The sequence below is a fragment of the Mytilus edulis genome, chromosome 12 (genome assembly GCF_963676685.1).
Source record: "Mytilus edulis chromosome 12, xbMytEdul2.2, whole genome shotgun sequence".
Lineage (NCBI taxonomy): Eukaryota > Metazoa > Mollusca > Bivalvia > Mytilida > Mytilidae > Mytilus > Mytilus edulis.
Genome location: NC_092355.1, coordinates 19,421,307 through 19,445,992, shown reverse-complemented (window position 1 = coordinate 19,445,992; position 24,686 = coordinate 19,421,307). Strand labels below are relative to the sequence as shown.

The window sequence follows — 24,686 nt, the reverse complement described above, 5'->3', positions numbered from 1 at the left end:
GTCCTTCTAAATAAGGGGGGAATTCTTTCAGTTTGTCTGTCCAGACTGGTATTATCCTTCTAAATAAGGGGGGAATTCTTTTCAGTTTGTCTGTCCAGACTGGTATTATCCTTCTAAATAAGGGACGAATTCTTTTCAGTTTGTCTGTCCAGACTGGTATTATCCTTCTAAATAAGGGGGGAATTCTTTTCAGTTTGTCTGTCCAGACTGGTATTATCCTTCTAAATAAGGGGGGAATTCTTTTCAGTTTGTCTGTCCAGACTGGTATTGTCCTTCTAAATAAGGGGGGAATTTTTTTTCAGTTTGTCTGTCCAGACTGGTATTATCCTTCTAATTAAGGGGGGAATTCTTTTCAGTTTGTCTGTCCAGACTGGTATTGTCCTTCTAAATAAGGGGGGAATTTTTTTCAGTTTGTCTGTCCAGACTGGTATTGTCCTTCTAAATAAGGGAGGAATTCTTTTCAGTTTGTCTGTCCAGACTGGTATTATCCTTCTAAATATGGGGGGAATTCTTTTCAGTTTGTCTGTCCAGACTGGTATTGTCCTTCTAATTAAGGGGGAATTCTTTTCAGTTTGTCTGTCCAGACTGGTATTGTCCTTCTAAATAAGGGGGGAATTCTTTTCAGGTTTTCTGTCCAGACTGGTATTGTCCTTCTAAATAAGGGAGGAATTCTTTTCAGTTTGTCTGTCCAGACTGGTATTGTCCTTCTAATTAAGGGGGGAATTCTTTTTAGTTTGTCTGTCCAGACTGGTATTATCCTTCTAAATAAGGGAGGAATTATTTTCAGTTTGTCTGTTCAGACTGGTATTGTCCTTCTAAATAAGGGGGAAATTCTTTTCAGTTTGTTTTAACCACCTTTTCTGATTTCTTAACAAACACTTTAAAAAATCAAGAAAAATCAAGAAATTAAAAAAAGATTTTATTGCAATGTTGTAAATGAGTTGCAATTTTATATTTTTATAATGATTGATTTCAATAAAAGTTGATGTTGTTCAACATGCTTTCTTAATTGCATGTTGCCCCACATTTTCTCAGTTATATAATTGTCAAAAACAACTGTTTTCCTAACTTAAGGACAATGGAGATATGTCAAATAATAAAATATTAGTTTCAGAGAAGATGTTTTTTGTATTCGAAGAGCAATATAGTGCACCTTTTGTGGAAGGGAATATTTGTTAAAGGGAGATTTTTTGCACTAAAAGGGAGATAATTTGCACAAATATTTGTTAAAGGGAGATAATTTGCACAAATGTTTAGCTTTTAGTGTTGTCTGTCATGTGTCCTCCCTTGTGTTATGTCTGTTTCTGTGATCATTTGATGGCCAATGTTAGAATTGTATTTTGTAGATAAAAAAATTAAATTTAGAATCTGTTGAATGATTTATAAACATCTGTTTCTAATTTAAAGTTAAAATGAACAATTAAAATATAAAAAAAGTGAGAGAATTATTTAAAACAATTTTTAATTCACATTAAGAATAACTGCATGCTTGTTGCATGATACTTGTAAATTTCGACTATAATTCTATACTTAAATGCATGACTAAGAATTATTATTTTGGGTAAAAGAAATAAGTACAACTAAATTAAAAAGAATTATTATATTGGAAAAAGAAATTAAAAGAACTAAATAATAAAGAATATATATATATATTTGTTAGTCAGGAAAATTTAACTTATAGTAAAATTTGTTTTGGTAATTTAAGTAGAGTTATTAAAAATGAAAATTTTGTTAATGTAGTCCATCCAGAATACCTGTGCGGACACTTAAAGCTGAAAAACGCATGCAGGATCGTCTCGAACAGGAAGGACTTGAAGCGCCATCTACTGAGGACAAAAAATTATCTCCTGCTGAAGACAGGGCGCTCCAAGCAGAGAAAAGGGCAGCATGGCGTGCCGCCAGGTGTGGCTTTTAAGTTGTTGATCGTAGAAATTGAGATTTGTTGAACTAATTAAGATCTTTAACTTAAATAATTACATAATAGCTAATAAATAACAGCTTCAATTATAAGGCATACAAATTCTTTATTAATCAACAACAAAGATTATCACCAAAACATGAACATGTGCTTGGAATTTATTTCTGTTATTATTTTAAAGGATAAATTGAAAATTCATCTAAAAGAGAAAACAAATAATTCCAGCACATTTTCATAAATAATTAAATCTCTATGTATGTAAAAGTCTTCCTAATGTCACAAATGATCAAATGTGTGCTTGTATCAGCAAGATTTTCATCAAGCTTGTTCTGTTTTACTGTGGATTCATTTATTTTCGTGGATACCAATTTTCGTGGATTGAGGAAAACTTACATGTTCGTGGATATTTAATTTTGTGGTTTTGGAGAAATCTGCATACAAACCTATAGAAAATTTGGTATTTGTTGAAGATTTAATTTCGTGGTTCGTGTGTTCCCATGAAATCCACGAAAATTGGTATCCAACGAATAATAATGAATCCACAGTATACAGCAATGAGGGTTTTCAGTTTGGAGGGAACATTCCATATGCTTGTAAATTAAAATTTGGTCGGCTAGTTTGCTTTGTTTGTAGTAATGTTTGCTCAAGCGTTGTATAAATTAAAATGAACATCTGCTAAAATTAATAAGGTTTAACTCGGTCAAATCTATATTGTTTGCAGATGTCAATCTTAATTACAATGCCTTAGCAAATGTTTATACAAACAAAGCAAACAAACAAACCAAAGTCTTTCTCTACAAGCATTAGGAAATAAGCTCTAACTGAACATAAAAGGAAACCTAAATTTAACAGCAATGAATTTATTGTACAGTTTTCAAACAGAAACTTAGTCTTTGAGTTATAATCAAAATTTCTGTTCCAGTAGTAGACGTAATAATTATGGGAACAATCTGAATGAAAATCTTGCATGATTGTAATACTATATCCTCTGTGTTTAGTTTGCTAATAACACCTATAACACTAACTACACAATTAACACATAATATACACATGTAACTAGAAACTCAGTATTGCACATATGTATCTAACAATGTCTGTCTAGAACAATAATCTTTCCTTCTAACATCTAGAAACCATGTGACCAGTAGTATAGCAACTCACCTGGTTGCTGTTTCACAAGTCTGAGTTTCAAGGACAAGATCTGGGTCAAAGATCAGCTTTATCAATCACTTATCTTATGTTTTGTGTAGGAAGAGTGCTATGCTGTTTACACCTTAATGAATCATAGCAACAACTCTATGATGGTGCTATATCTCTATGCCTATTATATCCTCATTAACCTAGGTCAGTCCAAATTTCTGGTCCGTTATATAGGTTTTCTAACTTCCAACCTATTATATTTAGTGTAGATCTGCTCACTTTCTACATCTGCATTTGAACCTTTGCCACTGGACACAAAGCAAAAAACAGTCAATATTCTTAATGTGGAATAACTTGAACAATTAAAGTTATTATTGTTACAACACAATTTCAACAATTGAAATTGTGATCTTAAATTAAGGGTGTGAAAATTTTATAGATAAAAACTACTACTTTATTTCAAGATGAGCTGTGGTAAAAAAAATTACTCCCTGGCTTTAGGTGATGGGTTTTTCCCAAGACTGTAAGTATGTAAGTCCCAAAATTGATTTGTGTTCTCTCTCTTTAGTTTGCCTTATCAATTGAAATTTAGATGTAATGCTGGCTACCACCAAACACAGATCAAGTTAAATTTTGGGTGGTGATCCTTTCACAGTTGTTGAGTAATGTCCAATTATAAGTGGAAAAAATGCTGAACTCGTATAGCATTAACTCCTGCATATTTACAACCATGGACACGTTCTTCTTTTCTGTTTAGTCAGCAGACTCAGCACGATATAGATATAAGAAAATGTGGTATGAATGCCAGTGAGACAACTCTCCATCCAAGTCACAATTTGTAAAAGTAAACCATTATAGGTCAAATAAATGTTAAATCTGAATATGATTTTGTTGATATAGAATGAAGTCGTTAGAAGTTGATGCCATGAAAGCAGAAGCTGTGATTGCCAGGGCCCAGGAACTTAAGAAAAATACTGCTGTAGATGTTGCCTTTGCAGGTAATATTTATTTTCAGCCTCCTTTTGATTTTCAACCTCCTTTTCATCAACAATTCATTTGAAAATTTTCACCAATTTTTATAGGACCGCGTCGTATAATGGTATGTCGTCGTCCGAAGACACATTAAGTTTGTGAACAATAACTTTAGATTAAGTGAATGGATCTCTTTAAATTTTAACCAGAAGGTTAAATACCACTAAAGGAAGGTTTGGATTGATTTGGGGGGTTATGGTCTAAATAGTTTAGGAATTAGGGGCCAAAAAGGGGACCCAAAATAGGCAATTTTGTAGTTTTCAAACAATAACTTGTGTTTAAGTATATGAATCTCTCTGAAATTATACCACAAGTTTCCATGACATGAAGGGATGGTTAGTAATGACTTTGGGGGGTTATGGCTCAAAATGTTTTGGAATTGGGGGCTAAAAAAGGCAAAATTAGGGGGGGAAAAAGGGGAAAACTATGTTTTCAGGACAATAACTTTAGATATAGTGAATGGATCTATAAATTTATACCAGAAGGTTCAATACCACTAAAGGAAGGTTGGCATTGATTTTGGGGGTTATGGTCCCAATAGTTTTGGAATTAGGGACAAACAAAGGGGGGAAACTAGGTTTTTTCTGGTCAAAGGACAGTTAAGACAATTTAAAAGCAGTGTAAGGGAGGTAAATCAAAAAGAGTTAACATACAATGTTTGGTATGTTCGGATTTACCTCCCTTACACTTCCTGTAAATAATGTATAAAGAAATGTCAGGTTTTGGACTTATTGCAAAAAAAAGGGGGTGGTAGAAGTTTTCAATTTTTTTCCCCAAATATCTCAAGTTCCAAATTTTTGTAAAGTTTGAAGAAGAAATCTTTAATTGCACAATATTGCATAATAAATTTGTAAGATCTTGACATTTGTTTTGTGTCAGAAACTCGTATTATGTGAAGAATTTGATCACAATCCAAATTCAGAGCTGTATCAAGCTTGAATGTTGTGTCCATACTTTCCCCAACTGTTCAGGGTTTTACCTCTGCGGTCGTATAAAGCTGCGCCCTGCGGAGCACCTGGTTAACTAAAAGGCTTTCATTTCTTTTTTCAATATTGAATTAAGTTAAAAAAAAGAATTCTGCACTTTTGGCATAAAACCTGGAAAACACCCCTCTGTTTTTGTAGTTCAATCTACTGAGGCAAACTCTTTAAATGAGCTTGTTGCATCATAGATCTTGATATAATTTGTTTATACACAATATTGAATGTAAATTTCTGTGAGTTATTTAATGAAAGGGGAGATAATTATATTAATACAAAAAATAAAGATGATGAATTTATAGAATTATAGGGACTCGTAAAAATATTGTTGACCGGACATGTGTATGTTCTTATTCTGTAAATATTAAATGTGCAATTTGCACACCATGAAGTACCAGAAGTGGCTTGTGAAAATCACAGCCAAAATTATTTTTTACTGTCTTGTACCTTGTGGGTACTATAAATGAAAATAACTGGAAATTTGAGATTTAGAGAGCAGGCATCAGCTGAAAAATTAGCTCCTTATTTGAAGTGTGACATGTTTTTTTTTTGTATTTTTCAGAAGAGGAAGAAAATAAATTGAATCAGAATGGAGAAAATTCTGTAAGTTTTATAATAGAAATTTGTATATATAACCCATATATAACTTAACTTAGTAATAGAAATAACACTGTCTGCCCTGTACTAATAGCATCCATACCATGGAGATTTAGTCTTTGAAGAAGTTAAGTGTATCTATACTAATATTGAGGATTTCTTAATCACTTCTTTTTGATTTACATCAAGAAAATATAGGGAAAAAAACGGAAATTGATCTGTCCACATACATGTAACTATTGTAAAAAGGTTTTGAATAATATTAAATGTTGAATAGCTTGATACATAATTCAAAGTGAGGCCCTGAAACTATAAGCTCTATAATACAATACTAACCATACTAACACTGGTTTCCAGAAATGTTTACCTTTCTATGCTAACCTTGTTGTACAAACCAAAGAGGGGGATACCAGAGTGAAAGAAAGTTCACAAGTACTCGATGAAAAAGTTTCTAAGAGAACAATGGAAGTTGTAGATGAAAAAACGGGAAAGAAAACTCTTAGAACTTTTGAAGTTAGTGAAAAAATAATTGAACATGAGGTATAAATTTGTAGTATATGGGCTTGATAAAGTATTTGCTGTGTTGTAGCTTGGATGCTTCCCTTTATTCAAACTTCCTGCATGAAGATGGAATCTGTTAGCATAAAGATTACAACATTGGCTCATTTATAAATTGCAGTATTTAACTGCTATTAAAATGCTATTATTTGGTTATTTTTACCCATAGAACCCTGAATTTTTGGTCTGTGGGCTAAATTAGATCCAATTCTTATGTTAAAAAATTTTCGTTGTTTATTTGGTGTAGAGCTTTTGGTGTTTCAGTAATACTTTGAATTTTGTGGTGCATGGATCTGTTGTAAGTACTGTTATATATTGTAGTTTGGATTATTGTAATTTAATTAATCTTTTAGAGAATGACTAATTGAAATGTATTAGAGTACTTTTAACAGTGGCGTATTCAGATTGATTGATTAATGTTTGCTTGATGCCGCATGAGTGCAAAAAGGCTATATAGCGGCGTAATCAGAATTTTATATAGGGGGAGCCCACTGACTACAATATAAGGGAAGTGCTACAGTCATGCTTTAGTGAATCCCTATATAATTAACCATTTTTTCAGAGGAAAAAGGGGGTCTCTTGGCACCCCTAGATCTGCCTGTGTTTTAGTATATAAATCCTTAAAACTTAAAAAAGAACAAAACATCCAAATTGTGAAGTTTATTGTAAGGGCTGTATTGTAAAAAAAAAGGGGGAGGGGTGAACACCTGCTTTTACAAGAGGGTTATCTGTTTTACTACTGTATACCTATCTAATTGTCCATTACTCTTTCAAACTACAGATCACACATTTTTGGATATTTATCTGACACAAATCTAGGTTAGCCATAATGAAAACTGCATGGTCAGCCCAGCCCAGCTCATTATTATGCTTCCTGTTAGATACACACACACATTTCTATGGATGTAACACACATTAGAAAATTGTCCACCCACTCTCTCTCCTGATTATTAACTACAAATCACAGCTTCATGACTTCTCATGCCAATCTTCCCCTATTTGAGCAATACCTTATGATGCATTTAGGTTCATAACTATCATAAAGGAAAGGATTGGGAAGAATAAAATGGAATAAATTTTCAATCAAATAGTTTGATGGATATCTTCTTTTGTATTGTACAGTAATAGTATGGTCATGTACTCTCTCATTCACATATACATTGTATTGCCTTTTTTTCATATAAATTATACATATCTCCTAGTACGCATAAACAGAAGTTATAGTTGAATATTGAATGTGTATATTTCTGATTAAATGTTATAGAAAGAATTATTTGTCTGTTTGTAGATAGAAGTAACAAAACAGAATATAATAGAACTAAATATTGAGGGAGGAGAGTCAGCGTCATGAAAAATATAAAGGTAATAGATATTTTATTGATAAACAGAAAACTGTTCTGCCATATTTATATACCCCTGCAATTAGCCATCTTTTGTTCAAATAACAGGTATATAAATACATTTTTGCTTTATTTGTACTTGTACAAATAAAGTCTCCTTGTTACCCCACTTCCATGTTGAGCAAGCGGTAATATGAATATTTCTGTTTCTAAACCAGTTCATTTTGGGTTCCTCTTGCAGTCCGTGTTTCAACGATATCAATTTCTTTTAGAAATTAAAGACAGTGATTTTGATTTTAATAACGTTTCAAGTGTTAGGAGTAATTTCAGGATAAAAACAATATATGTACATTGTTGGAAAATATAAAATCTATTTGTACTGGCTACAAAAGAGGAGAAAACGGTTTCTAAAGCTCATACAAATAAGTTGTATTTTCCGACAACATACATATATTGTATATATACCCCTGCTTTAAAAAAGTGTTGGTATACTGTTTTACCTCTGATTGTCAGTCCATTCATCCATCAGTCTGTCCATCAGCCCCATGAATATTTTTCTTCACATCTTTCTCTGGAACAATATTACAACACATGCATTCAAAGATGAGGTATACTTTGCGTGGCAACACATGAATTCTTCTTTTTCTTTAAAACACATAAATATTTTATTCCTTAATATTCTCTGTATACAGTTAGCTTAGTCCAGGTAACATGCTAAGGTTCCCTGTTAACAAAATGAGTATGCATTCTTATTTAGAATTGTGTTCAACTGCTTTGTATAAGAATTTTTATACACACACTAGATGACCTTTGTATTATTACACCAGTATCTGTCTGTCTTCTGTATTATGACACCAGTATCTGTCTGTCTGTCTTTTCATCTGTACGTTCACACTTCATATGGAAACTCAAATCTGCTGATAAATCATTACAATAATATTACCGGGTATTCTGTTATTTTTGGGTACTGTGGATTCATTTATTTTCATGGGTATCAATTTTTGTTTGATAAAGGAAAACTTGCATGTCATGGATATTTGATTTCATGGTTTTGTCGAAACCTGCATACAAGCAAACAGAAAATTTGTCATTCATTGAAAATTTAAGTTTGTGATTAACCTGTACCCGCCAAATCCACGAAAAATTTGTATCCAACAAAAAATAATGGAATCCACTGTACATGAACATTTATTATCTTTTACTTTGATGAATTGTTTATTCTTTTACTTTGATGAATTGTTTATTATCTTTTACTTTGATGAATTGTTTATTATCTTTTACTTTGATGAATTGTTTATTATCTTTTACTTTGATTAATTGTTTATTATCTTTTACTTTGATGATCTTTTAATTTGATGAATTGTTTATTATCTTTTACTTTTATGAATTGTTTCTTGTATTCTGCTTTCAGATTTAGTCAAGAGCTCAAGAGAAGCCATTCCTCACACAGCCAAATGTTTAGATAATTATATTTTACGGAGTGACCTTTGACCTTAAGAGGATAGTTATATATTTTATAACATGATGATTTTATCATTACCCGTTTTTATACATTGACAAGTTATTTATAAATTTTAAAAAGTGTTCATAGATATATATATATATATATATAAATATGTATAATTTCTTAATATGTGATAATTGTGTTTTATTACGGCAGGAAACATACATGTATTAACCAGTTTTCTTGCAGGTTGTATTAATTTTATTAAAAGCCAAATTAGTAAATGCTTTTTGCAAAACTTCGGTTCAGCTTTTAAAGGTAAAAATAATCCTAACTCAACTTGTTTTTATTTTGGAAGTACATAATTCGGTACTTGTAACATTTTAAATAGCGCTTGATGAAGCTTTTAAAATGTTTTTCGATAAAATAAATCAGAACTGACTTGTAATGAGATAATTGGTTAATACATGTATGGTTACTGTTTTAATATGAAAATTTATTGTGAATTTGTTTTATTTGTTTTATTGATGTAATGTAAGGTTGATCTGATTTAATTTTAATTTCTGGTTTGTTAAACGGTACGTCTTCTTGTCTGTTGCTTTCCGTCCAGAATCTCTACACTGACAAAAGAGGTCCAGCAGTTTCAAATAGAATAATGGACCTTTAATCATCGTTATTTAAAGAAATTATTCGAAATACATGAAGTTCAATCTAAATTTAAAGTGAAAATTTTTCATTCCAAGATAATAAGGACATTTTTAAGAGTTTGTTTGAAAGGGGACAGTTTGAAGTTAGAACAGTTTCCGATTTTTCTAATTTAAAAGAAATTTAAGATTTGAATGGAATGGAATGCAATGTTACATATACTATTAACAGGGACTGGCAAATATAGAGAATCAATGCTTTTAATGTATTAAGGTGGTACCCAACACTTTCACTAAAATTAATTTGGCTCGTTTAATTTTCATAAAATTTTGTCAAAATATTTACTTTGACCCTTTAACAAAAATATAAAAAAAATTAAAAATTTTGAACCAACCGTTTTGTCAGAAAAATTACACTGGTTATATAGCAGTTTCACAAACACTTATTTTGATCATGGAGAAGCTTGATATTCTATTAACAACACAACGTAATTAAAACGTTTAGCTGATTTTACAGAGTTATCTCCCTGTAGTGTTAGGTACCACCTTAAATTTAACAAATCAATTGTACAAACATGAATTTTACATTGATAACAAACATACTTTTTTTTCGAGAGGATTTAGAGGAAAACTGAAATTAAATTTTCAATATATATGTATGCAGTGTTTTTTGAAAATAAAAATATTAATATTTAATAACAGTCTATGAACACACTTTTATATGAAATATATATTCACTGTAAGTTTTTAAAATAATAATGTAGTTGATTATAAACCCATTTGAGATTTTAAAAAAGATATTTTCATAATTAATATTGATTTAATGAATGGAAAAACAAAAGTTAGGAAAATGTTCCTAATTAGGACACACTAATTATAAGCAATTGGGCAGATGGAATAATTAATGGCTGTATTTTTATTTCAAGTATAAATTGTAGTTATATGCCTCAAATATACTTACGTGAAAATACATTGCAAAACATAACCCTACATAGTGGTTTCATTGTATTCATTATTTCATAAGACATAATTTTTTTTCGATCATGTTCATGAAATTATCAGATGCATTTTCTCATCGTCAAATTCGTCTTCGAGACATTAAACTGGCATTTCTACATAAAGGAAATTACTGGTGCAATGTATGAATGGTGGGTTGTAAAAGTAGCTTGATTCCCCTTTAAAAAAATCTCTTTACTTTCCCTATAATAGTACATGTAGAAGATACCGGCCTTTTGTTGAAAACATTTATAAAATGGACAAAACTTTATCATTTCAATAAGTCTTGTACATTTATTTTATGGTTTTGAACAACTTGACCTGAGTGTTTATTTTTTCGAAAAAGAGGTTATTCATGAAAGGGGATAGTTTGATTAATATTAATTGGCAGAGTAAAATTTTATGTGATATAATATTCTGTCTTATTCTTTTTTTTTATTATATAGAAGTAGAAACAAGTAGGATTTAAAATTTTCTCTTTAACATTTTCTTGCCATTTTTGTAGAATTTGCACCTTTTTGAGAAGCACATAAATAGAGGCTTTATTAGATAAGTACAAATCTTTCCATTTGATACAATTTCTAAATATAGATCAAATGGGTTTTTCCCAAATTCTTAAAATAGAGAGTCTGGCAGGCATGTGAAGCGTAAATCTTTGTTGTATTTGCTTGTTGATTTATTTGTAAATTTTTTTTTCATTTTATAGGAATGTCTTCTCAACTATTTAACTTTTTCTTACAATGAATTCTGTTTAAAATGGTATGTGTTAAATTCAAATTGCTTAAATGGAAAAGCTTGATTCAATCACTTCTGACCTTTACCATCTGAATGATTTAGATGTATTTAAACTGGCATTATATTTTTTAAAAGGTTTTGTAAAAATCAAAATAGAATTGAATCCTTTCAAATTAATAGGTTAAGAGATTATTGACACTTGTCATGAAAGAAATAACAATAAATACATTATATCAAACTTTGTACATACATATATGAAATATTGTTTATTCTATGAACATGATTAGATAGTAACTAACTTGTTAAAAACAGCACATTATATGTACAAATTATGATCTTTTTTGTAATTATGTTTTCTTCCAATTTTAGGCAGGATGAAATATATGCCTTGTAAGAATCTTGTAAATTTGTATGATAACTTTTACTGTACATAAAGATATATTTATATAAACTCATTTATAAGGTCTTGATAAAGTTAAGGCCTTCCAAACACTAACAGTGGTTCCTGACCGTTTTTAGTATAGTTTTATTTTTATTTGTTATAATTTGGCACTCTTTGTTTTATTTGTTTTAACATCATCAGTATATCTGTTATATATATAACAGCTTTTTTAATCTTCCATTTTTCCACCATTCATTTGCATATTTTATAGTCGATCATAATTTTATACATCATTTAAAAATACTACACAAATTTGTCTCGACAAAGTGTTTGTTGCAGCCTTTAAAGCTACATTGGAAAGGAATAAGGATACATGGTTATTGTAGTATTTAGATGAAGAGACTTTGCCTTAAAAAATGTAGTTAATTTATCAACTTCGTTATTAATCCATTTATAGGAAGAATTGTCAAGTTTTTAACCTTCAATTGATAATGTTAACTGTTGGGACTCGAATAAGAAATACTTAACTAATGTAAGACAAATGTGCCCATTTATGTGTTATATATTCTCTGCTAGGAGTTTAAATCGTTGACCAAAGGTCACTTGCATATCATTAGTTTAATAATATTCGTGTCTGCTTCCAACATGAGAGAACACTATGTATAAACACCAAATATTGTGGATTCATATATTTTTGTGGGTACCAGTTTTTTCGTGGATTGAATCAAATTTGCTTATTCATGGATATTTGATTTCCTGGTTTTGCCGAATTCTACATCCGAGCCTAAGGAAAATTTGTTATTCTTTGGACATTTAAATTTGTGGTTCACCTGTACCCACGAATTCCACAAAAATTGGTATCCAACGAATAATAATAAATCCACAGTAAGAGTTATGCAGCAATAATATAAGGTATATGGTGTCTGGTCTATATTGGTGCATAATGCATGTAATCTTACTATGGAATAATTAATTGTATGTATGTAATTTTATATTTATTAACATGAAAAAGGTATTTAAAGATTACAGCTGGGATTTTGCTTAACAAGCTAAGATCAAAATTAAAGAAACAGATTTGCTTCAATGCTAGATTTACATGTTTAAATATTATGGCTAGGATTCTGCTTAACAAGCTGAGATCAAAATTAAAGAAACGGATTAGCTTCTATGCCAGATTTACATTATAGGGGCATTAAAAAAATATGCTGTCTTTGTGTCGATCATTGTAGTTGTAATATGTGAAGTAAAAAATTCAAATTCCCCTTTCCCACTCAGTAAAACTCTCCAGCTTTTTGTTTTAACCAAGTTGGATTTGACAGTTTATGAAAGAAATTAATGTACCAGTATATAAATTTTATATAATTTTGAGAAAGACCAACTTCATGTGTTAGTTATGTGCATTTTACACCAGGAAAATAAATGATGGAAAACAATGTCTAATTATTGTCAATTGATAATTTGTATATCTACTTTAATCAAAAATTAATATTCACATATTTTTTTTTAAATCCACTACATAACCCAAGTTACAGCAATTTTAGTGCAGACATCTTTTTTTAAGCGTACAGTGTAAAAGCTTTTATACAATATTTTCTTTTAATACACTTTTCACATTTAAATACAATTTAATTTTGTTTTTATTTTTTTCTGCAGATTTTATTCCTAACTATTTTAAGGAGTTTTATATCACTTGTTTTATGAAATTTGTTTATTGTGAATTTTTAAATCTGTTTTTTTTTTTGTGTCTAGATTTGCTAGCAAGTATCTGTATTTGTACTCCAGCACCAAGTTAATTATTTCTACCTTTTTATGTCAACTTTCTGGTCAGTTTGACACAATTAGTATTACAAATTTATTCAAATTTCAATATTTTTTGTTATATGTTTTAAATAACATTGTATACACAGAAGTATTGCTTAATAAAAGATATCAAGCATATGGTTTTAGTTCCATGTTGTTACTGTCAGAGCTACAGTACTTTTGTGTACCAGTTTGTGATCTGGTTCCTTCCTGTAACTAGACCAGCGGTACCAGATTCAGGATCAAACTGATCAGAAACTGACCCTTTTACAGCAGAAGTTTTTATTATAATATTGTTGGATAGCAGTTTTAAAGCTTGTACAAATGACAAGTGAAATATTATTACCTGTATTTATAACATGCTCAAGTAATTATTCCGTGTTTAACAAAATCTGGTTTGTAAATTCTAAACATAAAAATAAAGTATAAAAGTGCAGTTGAGATTATATTTTATGACAGTATCTTTAAGATGAGTTTGGTGTTGGTTTTTGATATATAGATATAAGAAGTTAAGTACGAGTGCAAATGAGACAACTCTTATAAGAAGTTGTGGTACAAGTGCAAATGAGACAACTCTCTATCCAAGTAAGAATGTAAACCATTATACCAGTAGGTCAAAGTACTGCCTTCAACACAGAGCCTTGGTTAACATTTACAGCAATCTAGAACCCCAAAAATGACTAGTGTAAAACCATCCAAACAGGAAATCCAATGATAGCTCCCTCTTTACGTCGTAACTACAAAGCCTTCCCTTTCATGAATGTGATCTATTATAATTATATTATACTGTTTACTGGATTTGTTATAACATGAGCAACATGACAAGTGCAACATATGGAGCAGGATCTGCTTACCCTTCCGGTGCACCTGAGGTCGCCCCCAGTTTTTGGTGGGGTTCGTGTTGCTTTTTATTTATTTTTTATAATGTGTCGTGTACTATTGTTTGTCTTTTTCATTTTTCGCCAAGGCATTGTCAGTTTATTTTCAATTTAATAGTTTGACTGTCTTTTACTAATTTTGAGTAAAAGATCAATTATTTGGTATATACCGGTAGACTCCTTGCAATGACTACATTTTTGCTTGAGAGTGCTCATCTGACTTCGACCTTATTTCATGGTCAAGATGGTATATCTGATAAGTAGCAATAGGTCATCTATATTTGGTGTATGAAGATTGTTATGTGTACCTTTCAGACATTGACCTCATTTTCTTGGTTCAGTGTAGCATGTTTAATTTTGGTGGTTTCATGAATTTTTATACGACTGCAAAATTTGAAAAATTTTTCGTCGTATATTGCTATCACGTTGGCGTCTGCGTCGTCGTCTGCGTTGTCGTCCGAATACTTTTAGTTTTCGCACTCTAACTTTAGTAAAAGTGAATAGAAATCTATGAAATTTTAAAACAAGGTTTATGACCACAAAAGGAAGGTTGGGATTGATTTTGGGAGTTTTGGTTCCAACATTTTAGGAATTAGGGGCCAAAAAGGGCCCAAATAAGCATTTTCTTGGTTTTCGCGCTATAACTTTAGTTTAAGATAATAGAAATCTATGAAATTTTGACACAAGGTTTATGACCACAAAAGAAAGGTTGGGATTGATTTTGGGAGTTTTGGTTCCAACAGTTTAGGAATTAGGGGCCAAAAAAGGGCCCAAATAAGCATTATTCTTGGTTTTCGCACAATTACTTTAGTTTAAGTAAATAGAAATCAATGAAATTTAAACACAATGTTTATGACCACAAAAGGAAGGTTGGTATTGATTTTGGGAGTTAGGTCCCAACAGTTTAGGAATTAGGGGCCAAAAAGGGACCCAAATAAGCATTTTTCTTGGTTTTCGCACCATAACTTTAGTATAAGTAAATAGAAATCTATGAAATTTAACCACAAGGTTTATGACCATAAAAGGAAGGTTGGTATTGATTTTGGGAGTTTTGGTCCCAACAGTTTAGGAATAAAGGGCCCAAAGGGTCCAAAATTAAACTTTGTTTGATTTCATCAAAAATTGAATAATTGGGGTTCTTTGATATGCCGAATCTAACTGTGTATGTAGATTCTTAATTTTTGGTCCCGTTTTCAAATTGGTCTACATTAAGGTCCAAAGGGTCCAAAATTAAACTTAGTTTGATTTTAACAAAAATTGAATCCTTGGGGTTCTTTGATATGCTGAATCTAAAAATGTACTTAGATTTTTTATTATGGGCCCAGTTTTCAAGTTGGTCCAAATCGGGGTCCTAAATTAAACTTTGTTTGATTTCATCAAAAATTTAATAATTGAGGTTCTTTGATATGTCAAATCTAACTGTGTATGTACATTCTTAATTTTTGGTCCCGTTTTAAAATTGGTCTACATTAAAGTCCAAAGGGTCCAAAATTAAACTAAGTTTGATTTTAACAAAAATTGAATTCTTGGGCCTCTTTGATATGCTGAATCTAAACATGTACTTAGATTTTTGATTATGGGCCCAGTTTTCAAGTTGGTCCAAATCAGGATCCAAAATTATTATATTAAGTATTGTGCAATAGCAAGAAATTTTCAATTGCACAGTATTCAGCAATAGCAAGAAATCTTCAATTGCACAGTATTGTGCAATAGCAAGAAATCTTCAATTGCACAGTATTGTGCAATAGCAAATATTTTCAATTGCACAGTATTGCACAATAGCAAGAAATATCTAATTGCACAATATTGTGCAATAGCAAGAAATTCCAATTGGATTTCAATTGGAGTTATCTTTCTTTGTCCAGAATAGTAGTTGAATCAACTTAAATCATTGTTTTATACAATATACAATGTATATTCACTTTTACTACCAACTGATAGATTAAAACAATCTTTACCATTCAGTGATAACAAGCACTTTTTTTACATTTTAATATTTTATGATGTATTTAAATGAGTAGTTATTGTTGCAAACTTCATTAGAAATTTGAATTGAGATCAGTTTTGAAATAAGGGAAAGGGGGATGTGAAAAAAAAATTGAGGGGTCATTTCAGATTTCATAAATAAAAAGAAAATTTCTTCAAACATTTTTTTGAGAGGATTAATATTCAACGGCATAGTGAATTGCTCAAAGGCAAAAAAAAATTTTTAAGTTCATTAGACCACATTCATTCTGTGTCAGAAACCTATGCTGTGTCAACTATTTAATCACAATCCAAATTTAGAGCTGAATCCAGCTTGAATGTTGTGTCCATACTTGCCCCAACCGTTCAGGGTTCAACCTCTGCGGTCGTATAAAGCTGCGCCCTGCGGAGCATCTGGTTGATTATTGGCCCAGTTTTCAAGTTGGTCCAAATACGGGTCCAAAATTAAACTTTGTTTGATTTCATCAAAAATTGAATAATTTGGGTTCTTTGATATGCCAAATCTAACTGTATATGTAGATCCTTAATTTTTTGGTCCCTTTTTCAAATTGGTCTACATTAAAGTCCAAAGGGTCCATAATTAAACTAAGTTTGATTTTAACAAAAATTGAATTCTTGGGCTTTTTTGATATGCTGAATCTAAACATGTACTTAGATTTTTGATTATGGGCCCAGTTTTCAAGTTGGTTCAAATCAGGATCCAAAATTATTATATTAAGTATTGTGCAATAGTAAGAAATTTTCAATTGCACAGTATTCAGCAATAGCAAGAAATCTTCAATTGCACAGTATTTTTTTGAGAGGATTAACATTCAACAGCATAGTGAATTGCTCAAAGGCAAAAAAAATATTTTAAGTTCATTAGACCACATTCATTCTGTGTCAGAAACCTATGCTGTGTCAACTATTTAATCACAATCCAAAGTTAGAGCTGAATCCAGCTTGAATGTTGTGTCCATACTTGCCCCAACCGTTCAGGGTTCAACCTCTGCGGTCGTATAAAGCTGTGCCCTGCAGAGCATCTGGTTCATACTATAATTAGAACATACTCACCCCTTCTCGTCCATTGAAAAGTCATTTTTTTTGCCCTCTAATTTTCATAGTACATGGTTTTTCCATGCACTATGAAATGCTATACATGAATGACTTTTCATTGTCAGTTAATTATGAAAGTGAACTCTTAATAGTTGCACTAACAAAGTGTTCAATCCCCTACTGATTAAATCCTTTGCTTTATATATCAGCAGTCTGGCATTGTGTATCTTTGAAAGAAAAAGAAAATAATTCCCTCAAATGTAAGGTAGAAAGATTAGATAAATATCATTTAATTTATCCTTACCAATTATTTTTTTGGTGTATTCTATATATATGTTCAATTAGAAAATGCATGAAATTTTTTCATGCATAGCATTTCATAGTGCATGGAAAACCATTTACTATGAAAATTAGAGGGCAAAAAACTGACTTTTCATTGGATGAGAAGGGGTGAGAATGTTCTAAGCAATATACGTTTCCATTTATTGGCGTATGAAATGATGTAAGGTGAACAAGTCTTTTTGCAGGTTTCAAATAACTTTGACCTATTTTTTATGGATCATTGGTCCATGTTAAGATTTTGTGTATGGAATGACTGTAATGTATTCATTTTTGTCCGGCATGATTCATCTGAACTTGTGATATTTGCCGTAAAACCTTCATATTACAGACCTTCAACATCAAGTTCATTGAGATCATATTAAAGTTATTATAGCAGAAGAGACATTTCAGCTCTGAAAGAAACGTAAGCATTTTGAGAAATGGGGGAAGGAGAGATAACTCTTGTGATGGTAAATATGTAAGAGCTTTGTCAGTGGTTTGGTTTTTTTTGTAATGTCTTCAGACAGGGAAGTGTGGACTGTTATCTGATCTTTCATACTTACATAGTGATTTAGAGTTAGTCATATATACTATAAACACATTATAACTGTTAATAAACTGTTATCACAGAGATATGTCTCACTTTTTGGTAATTTCAATAATGCAAATGTTGAAATTAAAATAGCGACACTTTAACATGCAAGGTTTGCAAATGTTCAAAGTCAATAAACCATGACTAAAGGTACATGGCTTAACTATCTCCATAGAAATGAGTTGTGCCAATACTGATACAACTGCATACTAAATACCATTGACTTATTATTAGTAGTTCCCTTTAAACAAACCTAAATGTAAACTCATACATGTAAACTAAGCAAAATTTCAAAGTCAATAGACCATGACTTAGGAGGCGGGGCCAAATAATCTCCATGGAAATGAGATATGCAAAAGCTTATACATTTGCATACTGATTATCATTTACTTAAAACTAGTGGTTCCCTATAAACTGACCTAATCACAAACTAATACATGAAAACTCAGCACAAAATTTCAAAGTCAATAAACCATGACTGAGGGGGCGCCGCAAAATAATCTCCATGGACATGAGATATGTCAATGCTTATACAACTGCATACCAATTAAAATTAACTTACCACTAGTGGTTCCCCATAAACTGACTAAATCACAAACTAATACATGAAAACTAAGCAAAAGCTTCAAAGTCAAGAGACCATAACTGAGGGGGCAGGGCCAAATAATCTCCTTGGCAATGATATGTGCCAATACTAATACACCTGCATACCAAATATCTTTGACTTAACACTAGTGGTTCACCATAAACTAGACCTGATCAAAAACTAATACATGAAAACTAAGCAAAAGTGACAACTGAGGAGGTAGGGCCAAATAATCTCCTTGGCAATGATATGTGCCAATACTAATACACCTGCATACCAAATATCTTTGACTGATCACTAGTGGTTCACCATAAACTAGACCTGATCAAAAACTAAGCAAAAGTGACCACAACTGAGGAGGCAGGGCCAAATAATCTCCATGGTAATTAGATGTGCCAATACTAATAAAACTGCATACCAAATATCTTTGTCTTACAATGTACAAATGTACCACTAATGGTTCACCATAAACTAGACCTAATCACAAACTAATATACTGTTGACGCCGCTGCCGTCGTCGTCATCCCTGACGAAACAACATACCTATGTACTGCTTTTTGACTCTGTCAAGCAAGACAAAAACTATGTTGACCTCTTAGCTTCATTTTTTGTCATATGAGAGATATATGAGAAGGTAAATATATATAGAAGTAAAGCAAGTTTTTTTCTTAAGATTTATTGTAAAATTAAAAAAACAAATAATAAATAATAATAGCACTTTTGTTCAAGATCAGTTTAAAATTTTTCAAATATTCTAATATAAACTACCCAATCACAATTCTTTAAATACTTGACTTGGTAAAATTCTCTCATTCTATTGCAGATATGCAAAATATCAAAATCAATAACAATTATTAATATTAATAATATCTTATATATTGATTTGTCCTATCACATTTGTACATTTGTAGATGAATTAAATATCTTAGACCTTATAATCAATCATTAATTTTATGCAGGTCTCTTTCAACCCATGAAGAAAGAATATCTGCCATTTGTTGACTTCCTTCCAAAACAAATGCGTGGTCGTGATCATCTTTACATAAACGAGTGTCTGCATGAGGAAATTTGTCTCTGAATTCATAATAATATGACTTTGGACACCAGTGATCGTCAGAACCATAATAGAAGCTTATTTTTGACAAATGTTTCTTTATCAAATCTTCATCAAGTTTTTGAACTTTCTGCATTTCCATGTTTGCCATATACATAACATTGCTTACACAGAATGAATCGAATAACGACATAGAGGCATTATAAATACAATCTGGCACCGTCTTGCCACGGAAATACCATAAGATCAGCCTAAATTGCATATGTGGGGAAAGATATGAGAGTCCTTGCACAATCAATGCTCCTAGCCATCTTAAATATTTCAGTAAAGGTGTTGCAACTTGTCCTTTTGGTGATTCGGCCATTCTTTCTATTGTTGGAAACAACATGAAACATCGTAACACCTGGTGGTCAAGATCATCTAATAGTTTTAAAATCATATAACATCCAATGGAATGACCAATCAGAACAAGTTTTACATTGGTCGGGATGTTGTCTTTTATAAATGTAAGCTTGTGTTTGATTTGCCCTTCCAATGAGCAGACACTGTATGATGCTTTCTCTGCAAATAGAAAAAAAAGAAATTCACATAAATAATGATTTCAGAAATTGCTATGGCAATGGATACAGATGTTGGATTAATAATTGCAACTTCAAGAAAAAATAATATTGAAATTGTAAAATGCTGTGTTATCTGAGAAACCTATCCTGTAGCACGTTTTGGGTTTTGGACAAAAGCAATAAATAATTCTTAACAAGATATACAGGTCCAGCCCAAATATCAAATTCTTCTTTTTAAAATATCTGATGCTGTGTATAAAAAAATCTTCTCTCATTATACATGTACAGTGAATTTTAAAATTATTGCGATTCTGTCATTTAAGTTTAAAATGTGTTTTTAATTTTTGCGATATTGAGAAAAATTCTGTTTATTTCATGTTAAAGATTTCAAAATGCGAGTTCAAATTATTGCGATTGTAATCTTGTCGCATTTTCACAATAATAAAAACCTTGCAATAATTTCTGAATTTACAGCAAACAAAATCAATATCAAGTATGTATGTTAGTGATTGGGGTTGGATGTATACTGAAACATAACTTAGCATTCTTAGCACTGAAGCAAAATTATAAATATAATTCATAATGTCATCAAATTTGTTCAAACCAAGAGGACAAGTCTAAATACTACTAAACGCTGTGTTCTTGTCAGAGAGGCCCAAATTTTCAAGTCTTTAGGGATATAACCCTTGACTTAAGTCACTCACAAACTGATAAATGATCTGATGATGCATGTTATTAATTAACATAAACATAAGGAATATCTCTTAGTGGGTTATTATTTTTCATTTTTTTTTTTTTGTGGGCATCTATCTTCAACTTTTATTAACCCCTATTCATATTTTTTATGTTTTTCTATATATAATCCCAGAATGAAAATGACCTACCTATAGCTAAGTTATCTGCAGATTTTGGTATTGACACATGTCCTGCATGAGAAATAGTCCAGACTGGGATGGTATATTTACTATTCTGATAGAGAACTTTCATAAACTCATCATAATACTCGGCTATACCAGGATTTCCTGTACAAAAAATTATAGAGATTGAAAAACATGTCAACAGAAAAATGACAGAATCAACTTTTTTTTTATGTGTTGTTGTTTGCAATTTAGAGAATTATCGGTGTTCATTGTTTATAAACTTAGTATGCAAGACAAATTATAAAAAAGAAGATGTGGTATGATTGCTAATGCGACAACTCTCCACAAGAGACCAATTAGGGCATCTTCAAGAGACAACATTTTTAGCCCTTTGAACATACTGGCTTCTGTATTTTATGTTCTGGAGGTAAATCAATTTGACTATCAATTTCAATGTTTACATTTTAATGTGGTGAAAACCTAAATGGTAAGACATGGTTTAAGTGTTTTGTTTGTTTTTATTTATGAATACATGAAGGAGATGTACAAATGTATATTGCATGTATTGTAACATAAAAGTAGATGATAGTATTTATATGTTACCTGGTATGATTATAGATTATTGTTGGTAATCTTTATTATTTTCTTACTTGAGCTGGTACGGCAATAGTGAGAAATGCAATTAAGTTTAGCTGACCAAAGAAAATCTGTGTATTGCTATTTTACCAAATTTCATTGACAACGGCATGTGTGCCATTAGTTTTGAGTGATAATTTTTCAAATCACTCTATTATCAGTATTGTGCTGAGAAAGGAAATTATCAGTTGGTAAGATCAAAGGAAACTTCTGTAAAATAGCGATAACGAGATATATTTATATATATGTGTTACCTGGAATAATGAGAAATATAACTCCTGACTGTCCTATAGTTCCATACTTCAGAATGTGTGTTGGCATACCAAGTATATGGACAATTTCACTTTTTCTATGAATATCTTCCATTCTGTATATTTATTATCTGAAAAATTAATAGAAATGTATGTCTTCAAGAATTTTTTCATGTTAATAAGAGTTTTTAAAATATTAAAGTAAAAATAAATCAATTATAGTATCAATATTCTCAATCATATCTTAGAAAAAAGTTTGTAGAAGTCTGCACCAAACATAACAATACAAAATTTAAGAAATCATGAAGATTGGTGGATTAATTCAAGACACATTACACCTTCACTCAAATGATTGATTGATTGTTGGTTGCTTAACAGCCTCAAATGAAAAGATGCTATTCATTATCTTGGACATGTTGGAGTTAAATGTTCCCCTTTGCCCTTTACATAGATGCCAACCCCTTTTTGACCCATTCAGTAACTATCTATCAAATTTTCAGTAATTTTGAAAACTTATCAGTAATCATAAAAAAATGTGCATTTAGCAAAAAAATTACTGACAAATGGTTGCAAAGTGATGTGCCATAACCATGATAAGATGTTTTTTTAAACATGTTATCTGTAGTTTGTATTCCATTCATTAGTGGTTCATAATTGGTTTTTTTCTTGTTTTCAATAGATATCGTTTTGTCATGGAGAAGTAGAGAAAGGGGGAAAGCCACTTCATAAAATGCGTGTTTTCCTCTTTGGAAGTCAGTCAGTTACCAAATGATAGGTCGATAATTCCTGAGAAACCGGAAGCATTACATTGACGTTTCTTAAATACAGGACTGGGCCAGAAAAGCAATGCTAAAAATTCGTGTTTTACAAAATTGAACGGCGCCGTAACTATTTGACTATTGACCGTAATAGCATAGTTTTTATCGCACAATCGTATGGTTGGCATCTTTGCCTTAAACGTCAGGCGTCAGCTACTGTTAGCATCAAATTGTTTAAAATTTTACCATGATCTGCAAAATACCCTTATCATAATACGTCACAGGTCTTTAATAATCATCATTACTGTAATGTTTCGGGGGAAAAAAATCAGTGTATTTTTTTATTGTCTGAAAGAAAGTGTTCATTTTATCGCCAGGCGACACAAAATTACTGTTAAAGTCATTTGGCAAGAATTTTTACCGTTATTCATCATGAAAGTACATCCAATACGACCCTGATACATTGCACATGTGGGCTGTAATGGGGGTATATTTCAGGATGAATAGCGTTAAAAAAATCTTGCCAAATAACATAAACTTTAATTTTTGGTACACAACAATAAAATGTACACTTTAAAACAAAAACAAAACATCTATTGATAAAGACAGAGACGTATAAGAGGGGGGATAGGATCTTTATCGGGACTCCGGGATCAGGTGTTTTAAAGCTCAGGATTTTGGGATTGACCCTTTCGGGATCCGGAATTTTCAAATTTCGGGATTTTGGATTTCAATTTATTTAAATTCGGGACCTCAGGATTTCGTGTTTTGAAGCCCGGGATTTCGGGATCAGAATCCCTCCTACCCTCCCTCATATAAATATACATGTCTCTGATAATGACGACTCATGTTAAATTATTTCCAAAACTAATAGTAAAAATTAATTATTAGAGACCTCTAACAAATCACAATGAGGATACTTTAACGAATCATGGTGAAATTTTAACAAATTTGACTCTGATTCCAGGTCTCTTCGTGCCCAATTACGTGCACGCCCTTTCACTTTTGCACCCTACACGTTCGCACCCAAAATCCGTTTTCTACCCTACACATTCGCGCACAATATTCGAATAAAAATTGGGCAAAAATGTGAAGGGTGGGAAAGTTCTTCGGGGGCGAATATGTGAGGTGCGAACATGAAGGATGCAAAAGCTTATTGGGCGCGAACAGACCTGATACCATGGATACTTTCGACTCTAAGGGTAGTGCACAATTACTGTTTGACGCCTGACGGTAAAGGGCATAACTACACTCATACACCTTACCGCTATCTGTCCCGCATTTATACTGGACATCACACAAGTTCCCATAAAATTTTAATGTCATAATAGAAATATCTGACAGTGATTGTTGTATTCATGACCTCAAAAGTTCAAACGGGATAGATGCAGGTCAAGTCAGCTGTCGGATCTTCACACATTATTAAGGTTGACTTACTATCTGTTCCCTAAAACCTATACAAATTGAACGATTAAGGGACAATATGTTATTCCCTGTCCATTTCCCAGAGGGAATCAGCTCAGCAGAGTTCAGAATCTAGACTGTCACGTCAAAGTTTAATTCTCTTCTATCATTGAAAAAAATCGTATTAAATTTATAAAAT

At 31.4% G+C, this 24,686-nt stretch overlaps 2 protein-coding genes across 2 annotated transcripts in view; one reads left to right on the top strand and one right to left on the bottom strand.

Annotated features, from left to right (window-relative positions):
- The window catches only part of LOC139497977 (protein scribble homolog), an 81,815-nt gene extending 67,813 nt beyond the window's left edge, over positions 1-14,002 (top strand). Inside the window, exons 38-44 of the mRNA XM_071286232.1 lie at positions 1,741-1,902; positions 3,959-4,056; positions 5,633-5,673; positions 6,025-6,207; positions 7,514-7,587; positions 8,977-9,919; positions 10,193-14,002. Of these exons, the coding sequence (XP_071142333.1) occupies positions 1,741-1,902; positions 3,959-4,056; positions 5,633-5,673; positions 6,025-6,207; positions 7,514-7,576 (547 nt within the window). The 3' untranslated portion in view covers positions 7,577-7,587; positions 8,977-9,919; positions 10,193-14,002. The remainder of the gene's footprint in view (positions 1-1,740; positions 1,903-3,958; positions 4,057-5,632; positions 5,674-6,024; positions 6,208-7,513; positions 7,588-8,976; positions 9,920-10,192) is intronic.
- A 5,763-nt stretch (positions 14,003-19,765) lies between these two features.
- Positions 19,766-24,658, bottom strand: LOC139497974 (lipid droplet-associated hydrolase-like). The gene is made up of 4 exons (XM_071286230.1): positions 24,521-24,658; positions 22,329-22,456; positions 21,463-21,600; positions 19,766-20,579 (listed from the first exon to the last, which is right to left on the bottom strand). The coding sequence occupies exons 2-4, from the start codon at positions 22,438-22,440 to the stop codon at positions 19,903-19,905; spliced, it is 927 nt and encodes a 308-aa protein (XP_071142331.1). The 5' UTR covers positions 22,441-22,456; positions 24,521-24,658; the 3' UTR covers positions 19,766-19,902.
- Positions 24,659-24,686: the final 28 nt, after the last annotated feature.

Coding starts and splice junctions, on each gene's coding strand:
- LOC139497974 (XM_071286230.1), bottom strand. CDS start 22,440: ATGGAAGATATTCATAGAAAAAGTGAAATTGTCCATATACTTGGTATG. Junction 21,601..22,328: donor TATATTTCTCATTATTCCAG/GTAACACATATA, acceptor TTTTTTGTACAG/GAAATCCTGGTATAGCCGAG. Junction 20,580..21,462: donor TGCAGATAACTTAGCTATAG/GTAGGTCATTTT, acceptor TTCTATTTGCAG/AGAAAGCATCATACAGTGTC.